We start from the raw sequence: 15164 nt of genomic DNA, 5'->3' as shown, positions 1-15164 counted from the left end.
AACGATAGAGTAAGAATATAGTCCTTCTCCACAAGCATGATTTGTAAAATCAACATGCATTAAAGATATATATATCTGTGTATCTGTTGCAGAATTTAGGATCCAGTGTGTGCACAGGGATAATTCATAACCAAGACTACTGGACCTCTAGATCTTTTGTCCGGACACAGAAAAAGAATGAACCTTAATTTAATTACTACTGGGACCATGAATGTTTCTGTGCATGTTGTGTGTCAAAACAGTCATTCAAAACCATGTTGATGTTCATGAATGTGGTGGCTGATGTCAAATAAACTCTGCAGCATAAAGTCATGACTGGATTCACATTGTTATCAGGGCTTTATTGGGGTTACAGCAACACCATAATGTACACACTATTATGTACTTCATATTAACATTTATTTTATAGTAAAACCATTTATTCAAATATTAATTTGATTGTGGTTCTACAAAAAAAACAGGCAACAGCCTTTTGAACAAAAGCACAACTCATAAACCACACTAAAATGAATAAATCTCACAACCAAAATAAATAAACAAAAAACAATTGTAATAAATACTTTATCAACTCAAACAACAACAACAACAACAACTGTTGGTAGTAGACACACGGCAGGAAAAACCCGGGACCTCGAACACCTGTCTCCCCCACCTGTCTCCTCCACCTGTCTCCCCCACCTGTTTCCTCCACCTGTTTGCCTCAACATTCCCTCGTGGTAACTTTTAATAGTCTTGTTGTGAACCTCATTGAAACATGTAACATTAAAATAACAATGCCCTCCATTTCCTCTCTATGCATTTAGTAACTTCTGGTTAAGATGTCCACATCTAAACACTCAAACAACCCTAATGAAAACAAATGCCAAAATAGGGCTCTGGGGAAAACTAGTGTACTATGAAAGAGTCCTGTTCTCTAAACTAGTGCACTATGAAAGAGCCCTGTTCTCTAAACTAGTGCACTATGAAAGAGCCCTGTTCTCTAAACTAGTGCACTATGAAAGAGCCCTGTTCTCTAAACTAGTGCACTATGAAAGAGCCCTGTTCTCTAAACTAGTGCACTATGAAAGAGCCCTGTTCTCTAAACTAGTGCACTATGAAAGAGCCCTATTCTCTAAACTAGTGCACTATGAAAGAGCCCTGTTCTCTAAACTAGTGCACTATGAAAGAGCCCTGTTCTCTAAACTAGTGCACTATGAAAGAGCCCTATTCTCTAAAGGAGTGCACTAGTTTTCCCTAGTGCCCTATGAAAAAGCCCTGTTGTCTAAATGTGTGCACTACATTTGAGCCGTGACCCAAACTAGTTAACCTACTAACTACTAACCACACAAATACACACACGCTACACTAACCACACAAATACACACACGCTACACTGACCACACAAATGCACACACGTGTTGTTGGACTACTAAACACTTCATATATTTCATACTCCCTCTGCATATTTTATATAGTACAACAACCCATATATATTTATATATATATATATATATACACACAAAATTATTACAGTTTGGAATTTGCACACCAACAATGGAAAAAAGGACAGGAATGATAGCAGATTCCTTCCCTAAGTAACAGACCCCTCCCCTCGGTAACAGACCCCTCCCCTCGGTAACAGACCCCTCCCCTTGGTGTGTGTGTGTTAAGTCGATCTGTGGAACAGAGATAGCAGGGCCTTTGGGGTCATCAGAGCGGTCCATGGTGTATGTATTAGTCGGTCTGTGTAACAGAGATTGCAGGGCCCTTGCAGTCTTCAGAGCGGTCCATGGTGTGTGTGTTAGTCGGTCTGTGGAACAGAGATAGCAGGGCCCTTGGGGTCGTCAAAGCGGTCTATGGTGTGTGTCAGTCGGTCTGTGGAACAGAGATAGCAGGGCCCTTGGGGTCGTCAAAGCGGTCCATGGTGTATGTATTAGTCGGTCTGTGGAACAGAGATTGCAGTGCCCTTGGGGTCTTCAGAGTGGTCCATGGTGTGTGTCAGTCGGTCTGTGGAACAGAGATAGCAGGGCCCTTGGGGTCGTCAAAGCGGTCCATGGTGTGTGTGTTTGTCGGTCTGTGGAACAGAGATAGCAGGGCCCTTGGGGTCGTCAAAGCGGTCCATGGTGTATGTATTAGTCGGTCTGTGGAACAGAGATAGCAGGGCCTTTGGGGTCATCAAAGCGGTCCATGGTGTGTGTCAGTCGGTCTGTGGAACAGAGATAGCAGGGCCCTTGGGGTCGTCAAAGCGGTCCATGGTGTGTGTGTTTGTCGGTCTGTGGAACAGAGATAGCAGGGCCCTTGGGGTCGTCAAAGCGGTCCATGGTGTGTGTCAGTCGGTCTGTGGAACAGAGATAGCAGGGCCCTTGGGGTCGTCAAAGCGGTCCATGGTGTATGTATTAGTCGGTCTGTGGAACAGAGATTGCAGGGCCCTTGGGGTCTTCAGAGCGGTCCATGGTGTGTGTCAGTCGGTCTGTGGAACAGAGATAGCAGGGCCCTTGGGGTCGTCAAAGCGGTCCATGGTGTGTGTGTTTGTCGGTCTGTGGAACAGAGATAGCAGGGCCCTTGGGGTCGTCAAAGCGGTCCATGGTGTGTGTGTTTGTCGGTCTGTGGAACAGAGATAGCAGGGCCTTTGGGGTCGTCAGAGTGGTCCATGGTGTGTGCTTGTCGGTCTGTGGAACAGAGATAGCAGGGCCCTTGGGGTCGTCAAAGCGGTCCATGGTGTGTGTATTAGTCGGTCTGTGGAACAGAGATAGCAGGGCCCTTGGGGTCGTCAAAGCGGTCCATAGTGTGAAGCTGCATGATCATATGAAGGCCGTAGGTCAGAACCAGAACCATGAGCAGACTGGTCATCAGACCCATCCAGATACCAGGACTGAAGAACCCAGCACAGTCGCTCGCGTAGGAGAACTCCCCGCCGGACACGCTGAAGCCCTGGATCTGGAGGGTAGAGAGAGACAGGGATGTAGGCCTGTAGTGATGAACTGCTTGGTGTTATACAGACACTCCCCCTACCTGGAAGTCAGTGAAGGAAACCCTCCACTGGTTGGCAGGGTCTTTTGAGGTGCGCGGGACCAGGAGGGGGTATCTGAAGTTAGTGACGGACTGACAGCGGTAGGAGTACTCGAGCGGTGCGTACACGTTCCGGCTCCCGTTAAAGGTTGCTTTCTGACCGTCGTACTCTATCTCCACAGCGTCTAGCGTGAACCACCGCCGGGCGGAGACCTTATAGTGACGCTGAGACATGGCGAAGCTGGGGGCACAAAGTGGGGTCACGTGTGTTTGTGTTTGTGACAATGTGTGTGGGCAACAATGGGTGTGTTTATCTGAGTGTTTCTGTGTGTGCGTCTATGGGTGTGTGTGTCTGTGGGTGTGTCTGTGGGTGTGTCTGTGGGTGTGTTTTTATTTCTGTGTGTTTCTGTGGGTGTGTGTTTGTTTCTGTGTGTGTTTCTGTGGGTGGGTGTGTGTGTCTGGGGGGGTGTCTGTGTCTGTGTGTCTGTGTCTGTGTGTGTCCAGTAGACTCACACTAGTCTGAAGGAGCGATGTCCCAGGATATTTTCGTAGTTTAGTACCAGACTAAGGGGGGAGAAAAACTATGTTAACATTAAAATAAATGACAAATATAATAAATATTCAAATGTTAATGTTCAGTTAGGCTGACATCCCAGGCACTTCCTCTATACAGGATGTGATGCTAGAGAACTGTTCATAAGCTTCCTGTCTAGCGCCAACATTCAGCCCCTGCCATACACCTAGTGAGACTGTTTCTGCCCCCGTCCTACCTGGAGTGTGATTGGTTGCAGCGGGAGCCCTGCAGCCTTGGTGTCACGCCTTCTCCAAAGGTCAGAGAGGTCAGGTCATGTCGCTCCCATCGACCCCCACGGAGGACACTCACGGTCAGGTTCTCCGCCCATAGCAGGATACAGCTGGCTCCTCCCTCCTGGGGAGGGGCAGTGGAGGGGGAGAAACTATTAGAAATTAATCATCTCCTGAAAAGTAATCAATGCATAAAGTAAACAGCACCACCAGAAACCAGGCTGAGATGCAGCTTTCATGCTACAGAAGCAAAAGGCAAAACCAAGTCGATAACTTCACGACTGAAACACAATCATTTACAGTATTCTGCTACTGCCTCGGCCATATCAACGAGCTGGTATTTATTCAGGAAAGTAATAATCGGTTTACTTCCAATGCAGAGAATTGAAAGAGAGAGAATTGGTCAGAATAGTTAGATAAAAAGATAGAAAAACTAAAAGAAAGATGTTTACCAAAACTTTACCTTAAAGTCCACAGGAGGGTAAACTCCTGCTCTCTCCTGAACCTTTTTCTCCTGTCTCTCTCTTTCCCTCTGTCTCTCTCTTTCCCTCCGTTTGTCTGCGTACTGCAGTAGGGAGCGGCCTCCCCCCACACCAGCCTCCACAGATATTGATGATGATGCCTCCTGAAGGGACAAGACCTGTTTATACCTGATTATAAAGTGAATTTGCCTACAGCTGTCTAAAATAATGCAGCCTGCAATCAGAATCAGAATGGTCAGGATACAAACCACATTTGAGAACGAAGTCTAAATGGGGCCAAAACACATGATAGAGACAGATAGATAGCAGGGCACACACTTACCCGAGACGGTCTGATGGCAGTGTAGATGGCGGTGTAGGGGACAGACTGGCTCTTCATAATGCTAATCACCTGTCCAATCACCTCATCTAACAAACACACACAACAGATGGAGGCACAGATGAAAATGAATCCAGCCAAGTCTAGCGCAACTGAAAATGTTTTACATGGTCCCTAACTAATGGATTCATCTAAAACAATATAGAACATTAGAACACTCACCGTTCCCACGGAGAACCTCCTTAGCAGACATCACATCAGCCCTGTCAGAAACCACGCCCACATTCAGCAAAACCACACCCACAAGACAAACCATAATCAGATGTACACATGGCATTGTGTGTGTGTGTGTGTGTGTGTGTGTGTCATAGTGTGAGTACCCAGTGCTGTAGGGCAGTCTGAAGACCAGCAGGGCAGGGGTAGAACCATTGAGTCGTAGCTGGCTCAGGGTCTCTGGGTCCATGTAAAGAGGAGAGGTGTCCAACTGGTCCTGGAGCTGACCAATCACAGTACTGGATGCAGGCCAGGCTACGGCAGGCAGGACAAAGGGGGAGGGACTAGAGAGCAGCGCCCTCTCTAGGTTAGGGAAAGCACTGTCCTGCTTGTTGCCAAATGCACCACCGTACATAGTGAAATCTTCAACGCTCATCTAGTAAAATTAAAAAAGACAGAAGAGAGAGATGTCTTATATCAATTCTAATATATACTCACAGTTTTCTAAAAACCTCTTTCCTCCAGAAATTGACAAATTTCTGCCAACTGAGAAAAAATACCATCCCTCAGAAGTTATCCTGAAAATGTTTTCTTGGTCCTAGAGTCAAATGTTCAGAGTATATTGAGCAATTATATTTCTTTGAATATATGATTTCTGTTTTATTTTACCAGACTGTAGGAAACAGGTTAAATTGGTCTTTGCATACCTATTGTTCCATAATTGAACTGACAATTGAGGACGTTTATCCCAATCTCAATTCTTAGCCATTTCTGGTTCAGATTTAAAACTTTTTTTTTTGTTATCCAAAGAGACTTCAAGTTGGTGTCAAAAATGTGTATGTGAGGTGGGTATGATTACCTTGTCCTGTAGAAAGAGCAGGATGTTGTGTGGGGCGGAGTTCAGAGCATTCTCCAGGTAGGATCCTAACTGGGACACTCCCACTATATGACCAGCAGCAGGTCCGGCCAGAGACAGTAGACCAGACCTGGACATTGTTCAGGTCAATGGAACGTTACAAAAACAGGAAATCCCAAATCAACCTTAAAACCCAATAATAGACTTTTGTAGATCTGGCAAAAGTAACATGTAGCCAATCTGAGGTCAAGTTGGAGAAATTACCAGATTGCTTCCACGTGTCAAACACTCCTAGTTCTCAACAGGGTGTAAGGGCTTAGATTTGGGATTGGTCCACAATGAAGATTTTTCTGACTATCAAACCAACGGTGAATACAGTAGGTTAGTGTCGTTATTTGCTATTACTATGGTCTGGCTGTTAATGAGATGCGAGTCCAAAGTTATGTTAGTCTTTTCCAAATGTAATTTGTTGTACAATAACGTATATTAACGTTTACCATAACAAAACCTAACATCTCACGTCTAGCACATTATGAATGGGACATACGGGCAGTCGGCATAACGTAGCCAGCTAGTTCAGGACCACAACGGACGGACAGCGACACGAAGCCAGCATGCGAGCTAGGTCATTATAATGGGAAGACATCTCACTACCAAGCCTTCATCATGACCGCACACCAGGCAGGCCATGCAATATTTAGCGAAGGTTTCTCGGGTAGTAACTAAGGCTAGCCCATGAAAAACAGATCTTGTACGTGTATACGCTAAGTTAGCAAGGGGTTGTTAGCTAGTATTAACCAAACGATATGTTGATGGGCATCACGGAGCTGTGCTAGATTTCGCACCAATATGGCCGAGATAAAGAACAATGTTTTACTGACTAAACTACACAGAAGTAACAGCAATATTGATAACTGGGCGTACTGTAGCTCATTTGATTAGCAGTTAGGAGGACAAGATACAGGAACCCCGGCTAGTTTCAATGACATGAAGATGTCAACGACCATGCCCGTTTATAAACTCAAACCTATATCGGAGCCCAAAATCAACCAGTCATAGACACGGTTCTTACCCTTCACTGGTCCACAGAACCAGCGGCACCTGTTCGTCACAAGTCCCGGAGGAGAATAAGCAGAACATGGCCAGAAACATTGACACACAGCCTCGACCAGACACCATCCTCCGTTCAGTCGCCATCTTTCAGGTATCAAAGGCTTTTGTGGTGTGACGTCAGTCAGATTACGTGACACAGCGAAACCACATGGAATGTATCTTTCGATCGATGTGTGAAGGATCGTGCTGGCAATTATTTCAGCCCGTTAGTTTTAGACGATCATAAATGTCTGTAGTTTAAGGGTTCGAGTGTCATTCTCTTTATAAAATATATTTATAGTCTGTAGGGAGGGTGGTGGTTGTAAATTACTAAGTTGAAACTACTTCAGTGTCTTCTGCTTTCATGATTCTCAGTTATCGAAACTCCATGTAGTAGTCAGTTGGCATTAGGTTATTAAACACAACAGCAAACAGACATTTGAAATGTACAAAACTCAGTGCTTTATTGGTGGCATCGCACACAAGCATGGCATTTTGTAAATCAAAGTAAGGCAATCATAGTAAATAGATCCTGTCCTGTGATCTGTAGAGAGGACAGAATACACAAGCATCATGCTCATCAGATACACCAGAGTTCATCTTCTCCCTGACATTTTAATCCTAGACTAGCAAACCTTATTCAGTTATCCAAAGGCTTTATGATTAATGGACTAAAATAAAATCAGGTGTTAAACATATGGTGGGGCTGAGGGAAGTGCTGGGAAACACTGAAATACATGCCACACAGTACAACAAGAGAGATGGCATCTGGAGAGATAACTGGAGAGAGAGAAAGATATACATTTGGAGAGATAACTGGAGATAAGTAGAGATGGAGAGATGGAGATTAGAAGAGATGGAGATTAGAAGGCAAGATGGAGCTGAGATGGCATAATTGAGAGGTCCTTCTGGACAGTTTTCCCTGACATCATGGGACCTGGCTGTTTTTGTTAAGTCCATTCTGCAAATCTCATTGTACAAATAAAATGCCATTTTCCAGTGGACACAATGTCAAGTACACTGCTGGTTCTTTTACTTAAAAGGTCTCTCAACAAAATCAGCAGACTGAAAAACCACCAGTACTTCCTCTGGGACCCGTGAAAACACCAGGCCTCTTCTTCATACAACCTGCAGGAGAACTACACATCCCGTTTGATCGCTGTTCTGTTGTTGCTGTGTGAAACCCACCAGTGTTCAAACCACAGTTCTGATGTTACCGTGGGAACCAATCCACCGTTCTGTTGTTACCGTGGGAACCAATCCACAGTTCTGTTGTTACCGTGGGAACCAATCCACAGTTCTGTTGTTACCGTGGGAACCAAACCACAGTTCTTGCAGTAGTTCTGAATGTTGACTCAATGTCTCTGCAATTTATACTCAGATGTAGTAAAATATTACATTTTGGTCTCAAAAGGTTCCTCATAAGTACAGTAAAACAAGCTTGTGTGTGTGTGGTCTCTCTGTCCACTAAATTGAGTTGGTATCCTGAGGTTGGGGCCAGGGGCCCGTCAGGGGCCAGAACAGAGACCAGGGGCTCAGCTGGTGGTCTGTACCTGCTTGTGGAGAGTCTCAGCTTGGCTCCGTAGCCTGCGGAACTCCTCCTGGATGGAATCTGTTAGGACCTTTCTCATCTCCATCTGAGACACAGACAGACACACAGAAATACAAGTCGGAAGCTGTTTAACAATGATTAATTGTTATTCAGATTCCCTCTAGACTTCTGCCTTTTATAACATAAGTGCTGCTTGTTCTCCTTTTTTTTTATATACTGTGTGCTGGTTTAGTTTTTTGGTTGATTCATTTCTGTTGTAGGCCAGTCCCATCTGTGTTCTCTTTCTGCACAGTCCCAAGGAACTGTTTTAAAAAGCATTCTTCTTTGAAATTGTCAGATGGTTGGTGTGGCGTTATGCAACAGAGTAAAAGCCTTGAGTAAAAGGACATAATGAAGCCTTTATATGTTTATGACCCATGTAAGGCTCCTGTCATCCTACCTATGAAGCCTTTATATGTTATGACCCATGTAAGGCTCCTGTCATCCTACCTATGAAGCCTTTATATGTTATGACCCATGTAAGGCTCCAGTCATCCTACCTATGAAGCCTTTATATGTTATGACCCATGTAAGGCTCTTGTCATCCTACCTATGAAGCCTTTATAATGTTATGACCCATGTAAGGCTCCAGTCATCCTACCTATGAAGCCTTTATATGTTATGACCCATGTAAGGCTCCTGTCATCCTACCTATGAAGCCTTTATATGTTGTGACCCATGTAAGGCTCCAGCCATCCTACCTGCCTTTTCATTTTTTTTGGGCCAAAAGACAGTATATACAGTTAGGTCTGGAAATAATTGGACACATTTAGTTATTTTGGCTGTTCACCAAAATATATTCAAGTTACAGTTAAATAATGAATATGGGCTTAAAGTGCAGTCTCTCAGCTTTAATGTGAGGGTATTCACATCCAAATTAGAGGAAGGGTTTAGGAATTACAGCCCTTTAATATGTAGCCCCCTCTTTTTCAAGGGACCAAAAGTAATTGGACAATTGACTCAAAAGCTGTTTCATTGACAGGTGCCGGTAAATGGTCTGGAGTTGATTCCAGGTGTGGCATTTGCATTTGGAAACTGTTGCTGTGAACCCACAACATGTGGTCAAAGGAGCTCTCAATGCAATTGAAATGAAAAGCCATCCTTAGAATGTAAAATAATCCATCAGAGAGATAGCAGGAACATTAGGAGTGCCCAAATCAACAGTTTGGTACATTCTGAGAATAAAAAAACACACTGGTGAACTCTGCAACACATAAAGGCCTGGATGTCCATGGAAAACAACAGTGGTGGATGATCACTGGAACCTTTTCATGGTAAAGAAAAACCCCTTCACAACATCCAGCCTAGTGAAGAACACTCTCCAGGAGGCAGGCATATCATTGTCCCAGTCAACCATAAAGAGAAGACTTTACGAGAACAAATACAGGGGGTTCACCACAAGGTGCCTCAAGAATAGAAAGGCCAGATTAGAGTCTGCCAAAAAAACATGTAAAAAAGCCAGCCCAGTTCTGGAACAGCAATCTTTGGACAGATGAAATTAAGATCAACCTGTACCAGAATGATGGGAAGAAAAAAGTATGGAGAAGGCTTGTTACGGCTCATGATCTGAAGCATACCACATCCATGCATTCCAGACTTCAAGCAGTCATTGCCTGCAAAGGATTCTTGACAAAGTATTAAAAATGAACATTTTATTTATGCTTGTGTTAATTTGTCCAATTACATTTGAGCCCCTGAAATAAGGGGACTGTGGATGAAAACGGTTGCAATTCCTAAACGTTTCATACAATATTTTTGTTCAACCCCGTGAATTAAAGCTGAAGGTCTGCACTTCACTTCTCGGTTGTTTCATTTCAAATCCATTGTGGTGGCGCACAAAGCCAAAACTGTGAAAATTGTGTCAATGTTCAAATATTTCTGGAACCTAACTATATGGTCTGACTGATCCCCTGGTGAGTGTATGTGTGTGTGTACGTGCAAATAAGTGCTTACCTGGCTCTTCTTCTTCTCTCTGAGGGACTGCAGGAGGTCTGTGACTGTAAAAGGATTCCCTATCAGGACCGTGATAGTCTAGAACACAGAGGTCAAGGGTTAAGGTATGGGGGTCAGGGTTAAGGTATGGCGGTCAGGGTTCCTGCCGCGTGCGTGCGTGCGTGCGACAGTGTCTGTACCTGTCCAGTACGAGGGATGTAGGGACTTTGATTAGGCAGCACGTCACTCATACCTGAAAGAGGAACACAATTTAAAACAAAGCCTGTGTTTCATTCATTTCCTATATCAGGACCATTCAACTCTGGACCTCGAAGTCAGTTCCACTACATTTATTAATTTCAACACTCTAATCAGGGATTTATTTGGACCTAAGACCTTCATTTCAACTGTAGTACATTTATTTAGTATAATAAACATTTCAGGTGGTTTGATAAATGTTAACACAGTCGTGTTAAGAAGTACGGACACCTCAAGGGAAGTCGTCTTCATATTTGGACATAGTCTTCACTTAGACACTACTGGCAGATGAAAGGAACCAAGTGTAATGAATTACACTGACAGACTATACTCTGCATCATTTCATCTGACAGACTATACTCTGCATCATTTCATCTGACAGACTATACTCTGCATCATTTCATCTGACAGACTATACTCTGCATCATTTCATCTGACAGACTATACTCTGCATCATTTCATCTGACAGACTATACTCTGCATCATTTCATCTGACAGACTATACTCTGCATCATTTCATCTGACAGACTATACTCTGCATCATTTCATCTGACAGACTATACTCTGCATCATTTCATCTGACAGACTATACTCTGCATCATTTCATCTGACAGATGTGTGTCCATATACCAAGTTTGTGTGTGTCCATATACCAAGTCTGTGTGTGTGTGTGTGTGTGTGTGTGTGTGTGTCTATATACTAAGTGTGTTTGTCTATATACTAAGTCTGTGTGTGTGTCTATTTACTAAGTCTGTGTGTGTGTCTATTTACTAAGTCTGTGTGTGTGTGTGTGTGTGTCTCATGTCAGATAGTAAACTCACCAACATGCCACATCGGCAAGATGATTGGGTTGAGGGAGCACTCTGCAATCAGACGACCCACACCTGAAACACACACACACACACACACACACACACACACACACACACACACACACACACACACACACACACACACACACACACACACACACACACACACACACACACACACACACACACACACACACACACACACACACACACACTTAGTATATAGACACACATACACACACTTTGAACACAATGGTCTAACTTACCCCATTTCAAGCGTATAAACTCCTCAGTCATGTTGATTTTCCCTGACAGATAAAAGACAGTTTAGTTTGAGTAGTTTCACCCAGCAACACAAAGGGAAAGGTAGAGGGATGGAGGGAATGAGGGATGGAGAGAATGAGGGATGGAGAGAATGAGGGATGGAGAGAATGAGGGATGGAGAGATGAAGAGAATGAGGGATGGAGAGAATGAGGGATGGAGAGAATGAGGGATGGAGAGAATGAGGGATGGAGAGAATGAGGGATGGAGAGAATGAGGGATGGAGAGGAGAGGACAAGAGAAGGGGAGGAGGAAAAGGAGAGAGATAGTACCTTCAGGAAAGATGTGAACCCAGTCTCCACCGTTCAGCTTTTCCAGAATAAAGTCCATGCCTTTCTGATACACACCATCACCTAGGACACACACACACACGCACGCACGCACGCACGCACGCACGCACGCACCACCGCACACACACACACACACACACACACACACACACACACACACACACACATACATCAAAGTTAAACAACCGCTGTCTTTTGCATAGAAAAAAGTAGGCAGAGTGCATATCTAGTAACTAAGAAGGATGAGAGTATATGGAATAACTACACAGGTTGAGTCTACACTGTTGACTTAATTAAAGATGTAAATAAATGCTCTGTAGTATACTCAAACAGAAAAATCTAATGTGTATGAGGTCCTAATGACAGTCACAATTCTCATTAACATGTGACTTGACTAAACTGTTAAACTCCTCCAAGGAAAACTTCCACCTCACCTCTGCAAACAGGAACACACTTTCCTCTGCTGAAGAATTTCGAGTGTAACTCTTTGGTGAAACATATATCTGATGCAGCCGGAGTCCTGTCCAATCAGAAACCAGACAGGTGACACTCTGTCCAATCAGAAACCAGACAGATCATATTAATTTGCAGTGAAAGTACTCACCAGCGCATCCTTTTGAAGTTCCAGAGCTGTCTGAGTTTCAACACTCCTGTAGGACGGGGCCAGATAGGGAGAGACAGGGAGGGAGACAGGGGGAGGGAGGGAGACAGAGGGAGGGAGGGAGACAGGGGGAGGGAGGGAGACAGGGGGAGGGAGGGAGACAGGGGGAGGGAGGGAGACAGGGGGAGGGAGGGAGACAGGGGGAGGGAGGGAGGGAGGGGGAGGGAGGGAGGGAGGGAGGGAGGGAGGGAGAGGGAGGTCAAAGGAGAGGGACCGGAAGGAGAGAGATAGACAGAAAAAGGTATATATAGAGGAGAAAGAGGAAGAGAAAGAGACCTGTGATTATACAAGACATAACAGTTCCTAGCATGTCACACACGACCGACCCTAATTTATCACACCTGACTAATAATTAGACAGTTAATTAAAGCATGAGGAAATACACCGAGTTGGAGTGAAAACAACCAGGACAGAACAGGGTTGAAGACCCTGCTAACGTGTTCTAGTCTGTGTTCTTACCCCAAAGGTGTGGATCGTCCATGCAGGACTGGTGATTGGACAGAGTAATGAGGGGTGTGTCGGGTGGGCGTCGGTCTATAAGGTCAAACAGAACCTCCTGATTATGGACCGTGATACAGTTGAGATATTCTGGAAAGGAGAGAGACAGATCCCGTGATACATTTCAGATATTCTGGAAAGGAGAGAGACAGATCCCGTGATACATTTCAGATATTCTGGAAAGGAGAGAGACAGATCCCGTGATACATTTCAGATATTCTGGAAAGGAGAGAGACAGATCCCGTGATACATTTCAGATATTCTGGAAAGGAGAGAGACAGATCCCGTGATACATTTCAGATATTCTGGAAAGGAGAGAGACAGATCCCGTGATACATTTCAGATATTCTGGAAAGGAGAGAGACAGATCCCGTGATACAGTTCAGATATTCTGGAGAGGAGAGAGGCAAATCCTGTGATATAGTTCAGATATTCTGGAGAGAACAGAGACAGATCCTATGATACAGTTCAGATATTCTGGAGAGAGACAGATCCTGTAATACAGTTCAGATATTCTGGAAAAAGAGAGACAGATCCTGTGATATAGTTCAGATACTCTGGAGAGTGTGTGTCTGCTGTGTACATGTGTGTACTCACTGGTCCAGAAATAGCTGTAAGAGCCCACCATTCCCATAACCAGGGTGCTGGTCACCCTCCAGGCCAGTGGGGGGCACTGTGGGAACGGCCACTTCACCTCCAGGGGCATCGCTACTTACCACCACCTCCACCTCCCAACGAGATGCACATCCACCTGTCACACACACACACTACTTTAGTTTGAAATGTGATGTTCTATGACAGGTTGGCGCTACAAAAGATGAAGCTGTTGGCCAAAACTTTGGTGATACTACATATTCCTTCTCCATTCAGCCAAATTGTCATGTCCCCTTGCTCAGAAACATGCAAAAACTGTTTTCATGCCACTGAATTGAGTCTGTTTTAGGTTGACAAACTGCTTAGACCCAGTTTGTCGTTTCTCATTGAGACAGGTTTCATCAGAACATGTAGCACATACACAGGTCACAACCAATGAGAGAAGGTGAGAAAAGATGACAGCGGATTGGATTATTGCAAGGAGACATTGAAAAAAATATATATATATTACATCGAATAGAGCTATTTTAAGTACGACCCTCTGGAACTCGTATCGGCGTAATTCAGTTGGATAACTTTAGAAGAAGAAAAACGGATCCAGGTGTTAAATTAATGGTTTATACTGTTCCTGCCCACAACATTTAAAAGTGCACATTCAATTCCATAACATTAGCTTGTAAGTGTTAGATACGTCAGAGAGAAATGCATACATATGGACACATTGTAGTGACATTGGTTGTCAATAGTCAGAACACACACACGTTATCCCTATGCTAGTTATCGTCCTACACAAGATAGCTAGCCTACTTCTTTCCAGACATAAGTAAAAAGAAAAAACCAGTTAAGTAAACTGATCTTGTTTCACTTTAAATGTTTTACACGACCCTGCATTGTTTTTTGTCGGTGAATAAAATAAATGTAATCAAAACAAGTGCCTTTCTTACCTTGTGCTATCTACTAAACTAGGAGGAATCTTACATCGCACTGTTCACGACCCCGGAAAATGTTGTTTCCGCTATGGTTTGTGGGAGATGTAGTTAAATAATTCTCAGGCGAATTGGAACGTAATTTAGAAATCGGGGTAAACAAATGCTCCTTGGTGATAGTTACGTGTTCTTCACCCATCTATTCATTCATGTTTTAAAAAGCGAAAACATTCCGTTGCTCCTACTGCATGGATGGAATACATAATAGGTGCACTCTGAGTAATGGCTTAAGTGTGACAAAGGTGAGTGCAGCCCGTGCGTGTACTTTCCAAGCTGCTCCAGGGAGGTCAACGGCTCCAGCAGAGACCATTATATCCTCAGTGGCAGAAACAGAAGAAACCGACACGGATAGATCCATGATGAGCTGAATGCGCTCTTAGCATACCATAAGGTGGAAATATACATATAGATTGAATAGGCAGCATTCAAAAGCTTACTGCCTATTGGCAAACTAAGACCTTGACGG

The 15164-nt window shown here is 44.1% G+C and overlaps 2 protein-coding genes across 2 annotated transcripts; both read right to left on the bottom strand.

Moving 5' to 3' along the window:
- Positions 1-320: 320 nt before the first annotated feature.
- On the bottom strand, positions 321-6880 carry atp6ap1a (ATPase H+ transporting accessory protein 1a). The gene is made up of 10 exons (XM_010875061.5): positions 6735-6880; positions 5666-5792; positions 4974-5242; positions 4816-4856; positions 4597-4682; positions 4256-4417; positions 3759-3916; positions 3502-3552; positions 2992-3229; positions 321-2916 (listed from the first exon to the last, which is right to left on the bottom strand). The coding sequence occupies exons 1-10, from the start codon at positions 6857-6859 to the stop codon at positions 2707-2709; spliced, it is 1467 nt and encodes a 488-aa protein (XP_010873363.3). The 5' UTR covers positions 6860-6880; the 3' UTR covers positions 321-2706.
- A 312-nt stretch (positions 6881-7192) lies between these two features.
- taz (tafazzin) lies at positions 7193-14762 on the bottom strand. Its single transcript, XM_013136208.4, has 11 exons — positions 14657-14762; positions 13716-13869; positions 13080-13208; positions 12564-12609; positions 12394-12479; positions 11942-12022; positions 11614-11655; positions 11357-11419; positions 10478-10530; positions 10299-10376; positions 7193-8391 (listed from the first exon to the last, which is right to left on the bottom strand). The coding sequence occupies exons 2-11, from the start codon at positions 13822-13824 to the stop codon at positions 8290-8292; spliced, it is 789 nt and encodes a 262-aa protein (XP_012991662.2). The 5' UTR covers positions 13825-13869; positions 14657-14762; the 3' UTR covers positions 7193-8289.
- Between the last annotated feature and the right edge of the window lie 402 nt (positions 14763-15164).

Source organism: Esox lucius, chromosome 12 (genome assembly GCF_011004845.1).
Source record: "Esox lucius isolate fEsoLuc1 chromosome 12, fEsoLuc1.pri, whole genome shotgun sequence".
Lineage (NCBI taxonomy): Eukaryota > Metazoa > Chordata > Actinopteri > Esociformes > Esocidae > Esox > Esox lucius.
The sequence above is the reverse complement of the archived record's forward strand: the minus strand, read 5'-3'. Positions and strand labels throughout refer to the sequence as shown.

What these genes read in the sequence shown, in the direction of transcription:
- atp6ap1a (XM_010875061.5), bottom strand. Translation starts at nt 6,859, where the DNA reads ATGGCGACTGAACGGAGGATGGTGTCTGGTCGAGGCTGTGTGTCAATG. An exon ending in TGCTCTTTCTACAGGACAAG is followed by an intron (nt 5,243 to 5,665) that starts GTAATCATACCC and finishes TAATTTTACTAG; the next exon opens with ATGAGCGTTGAAGATTTCAC. An exon ending in CATCGCTCCTTCAGACTAGT is followed by an intron (nt 3,230 to 3,501) that starts GTGAGTCTACTG and finishes TTGTGCCCCCAG; the next exon opens with CTTCGCCATGTCTCAGCGTC.
- taz (XM_013136208.4), bottom strand. Translation starts at nt 13,824, where the DNA reads ATGCCCCTGGAGGTGAAGTGGCCGTTCCCACAGTGCCCCCCACTGGCC. An exon ending in ACATCCCTCGTACTGGACAG is followed by an intron (nt 10,377 to 10,477) that starts GTACAGACACTG and finishes TCTGTGTTCTAG; the next exon opens with ACTATCACGGTCCTGATAGG. An exon ending in GAGAGAAGAAGAAGAGCCAG is followed by an intron (nt 8,392 to 10,298) that starts GTAAGCACTTAT and finishes TCTGTGTCTCAG; the next exon opens with ATGGAGATGAGAAAGGTCCT.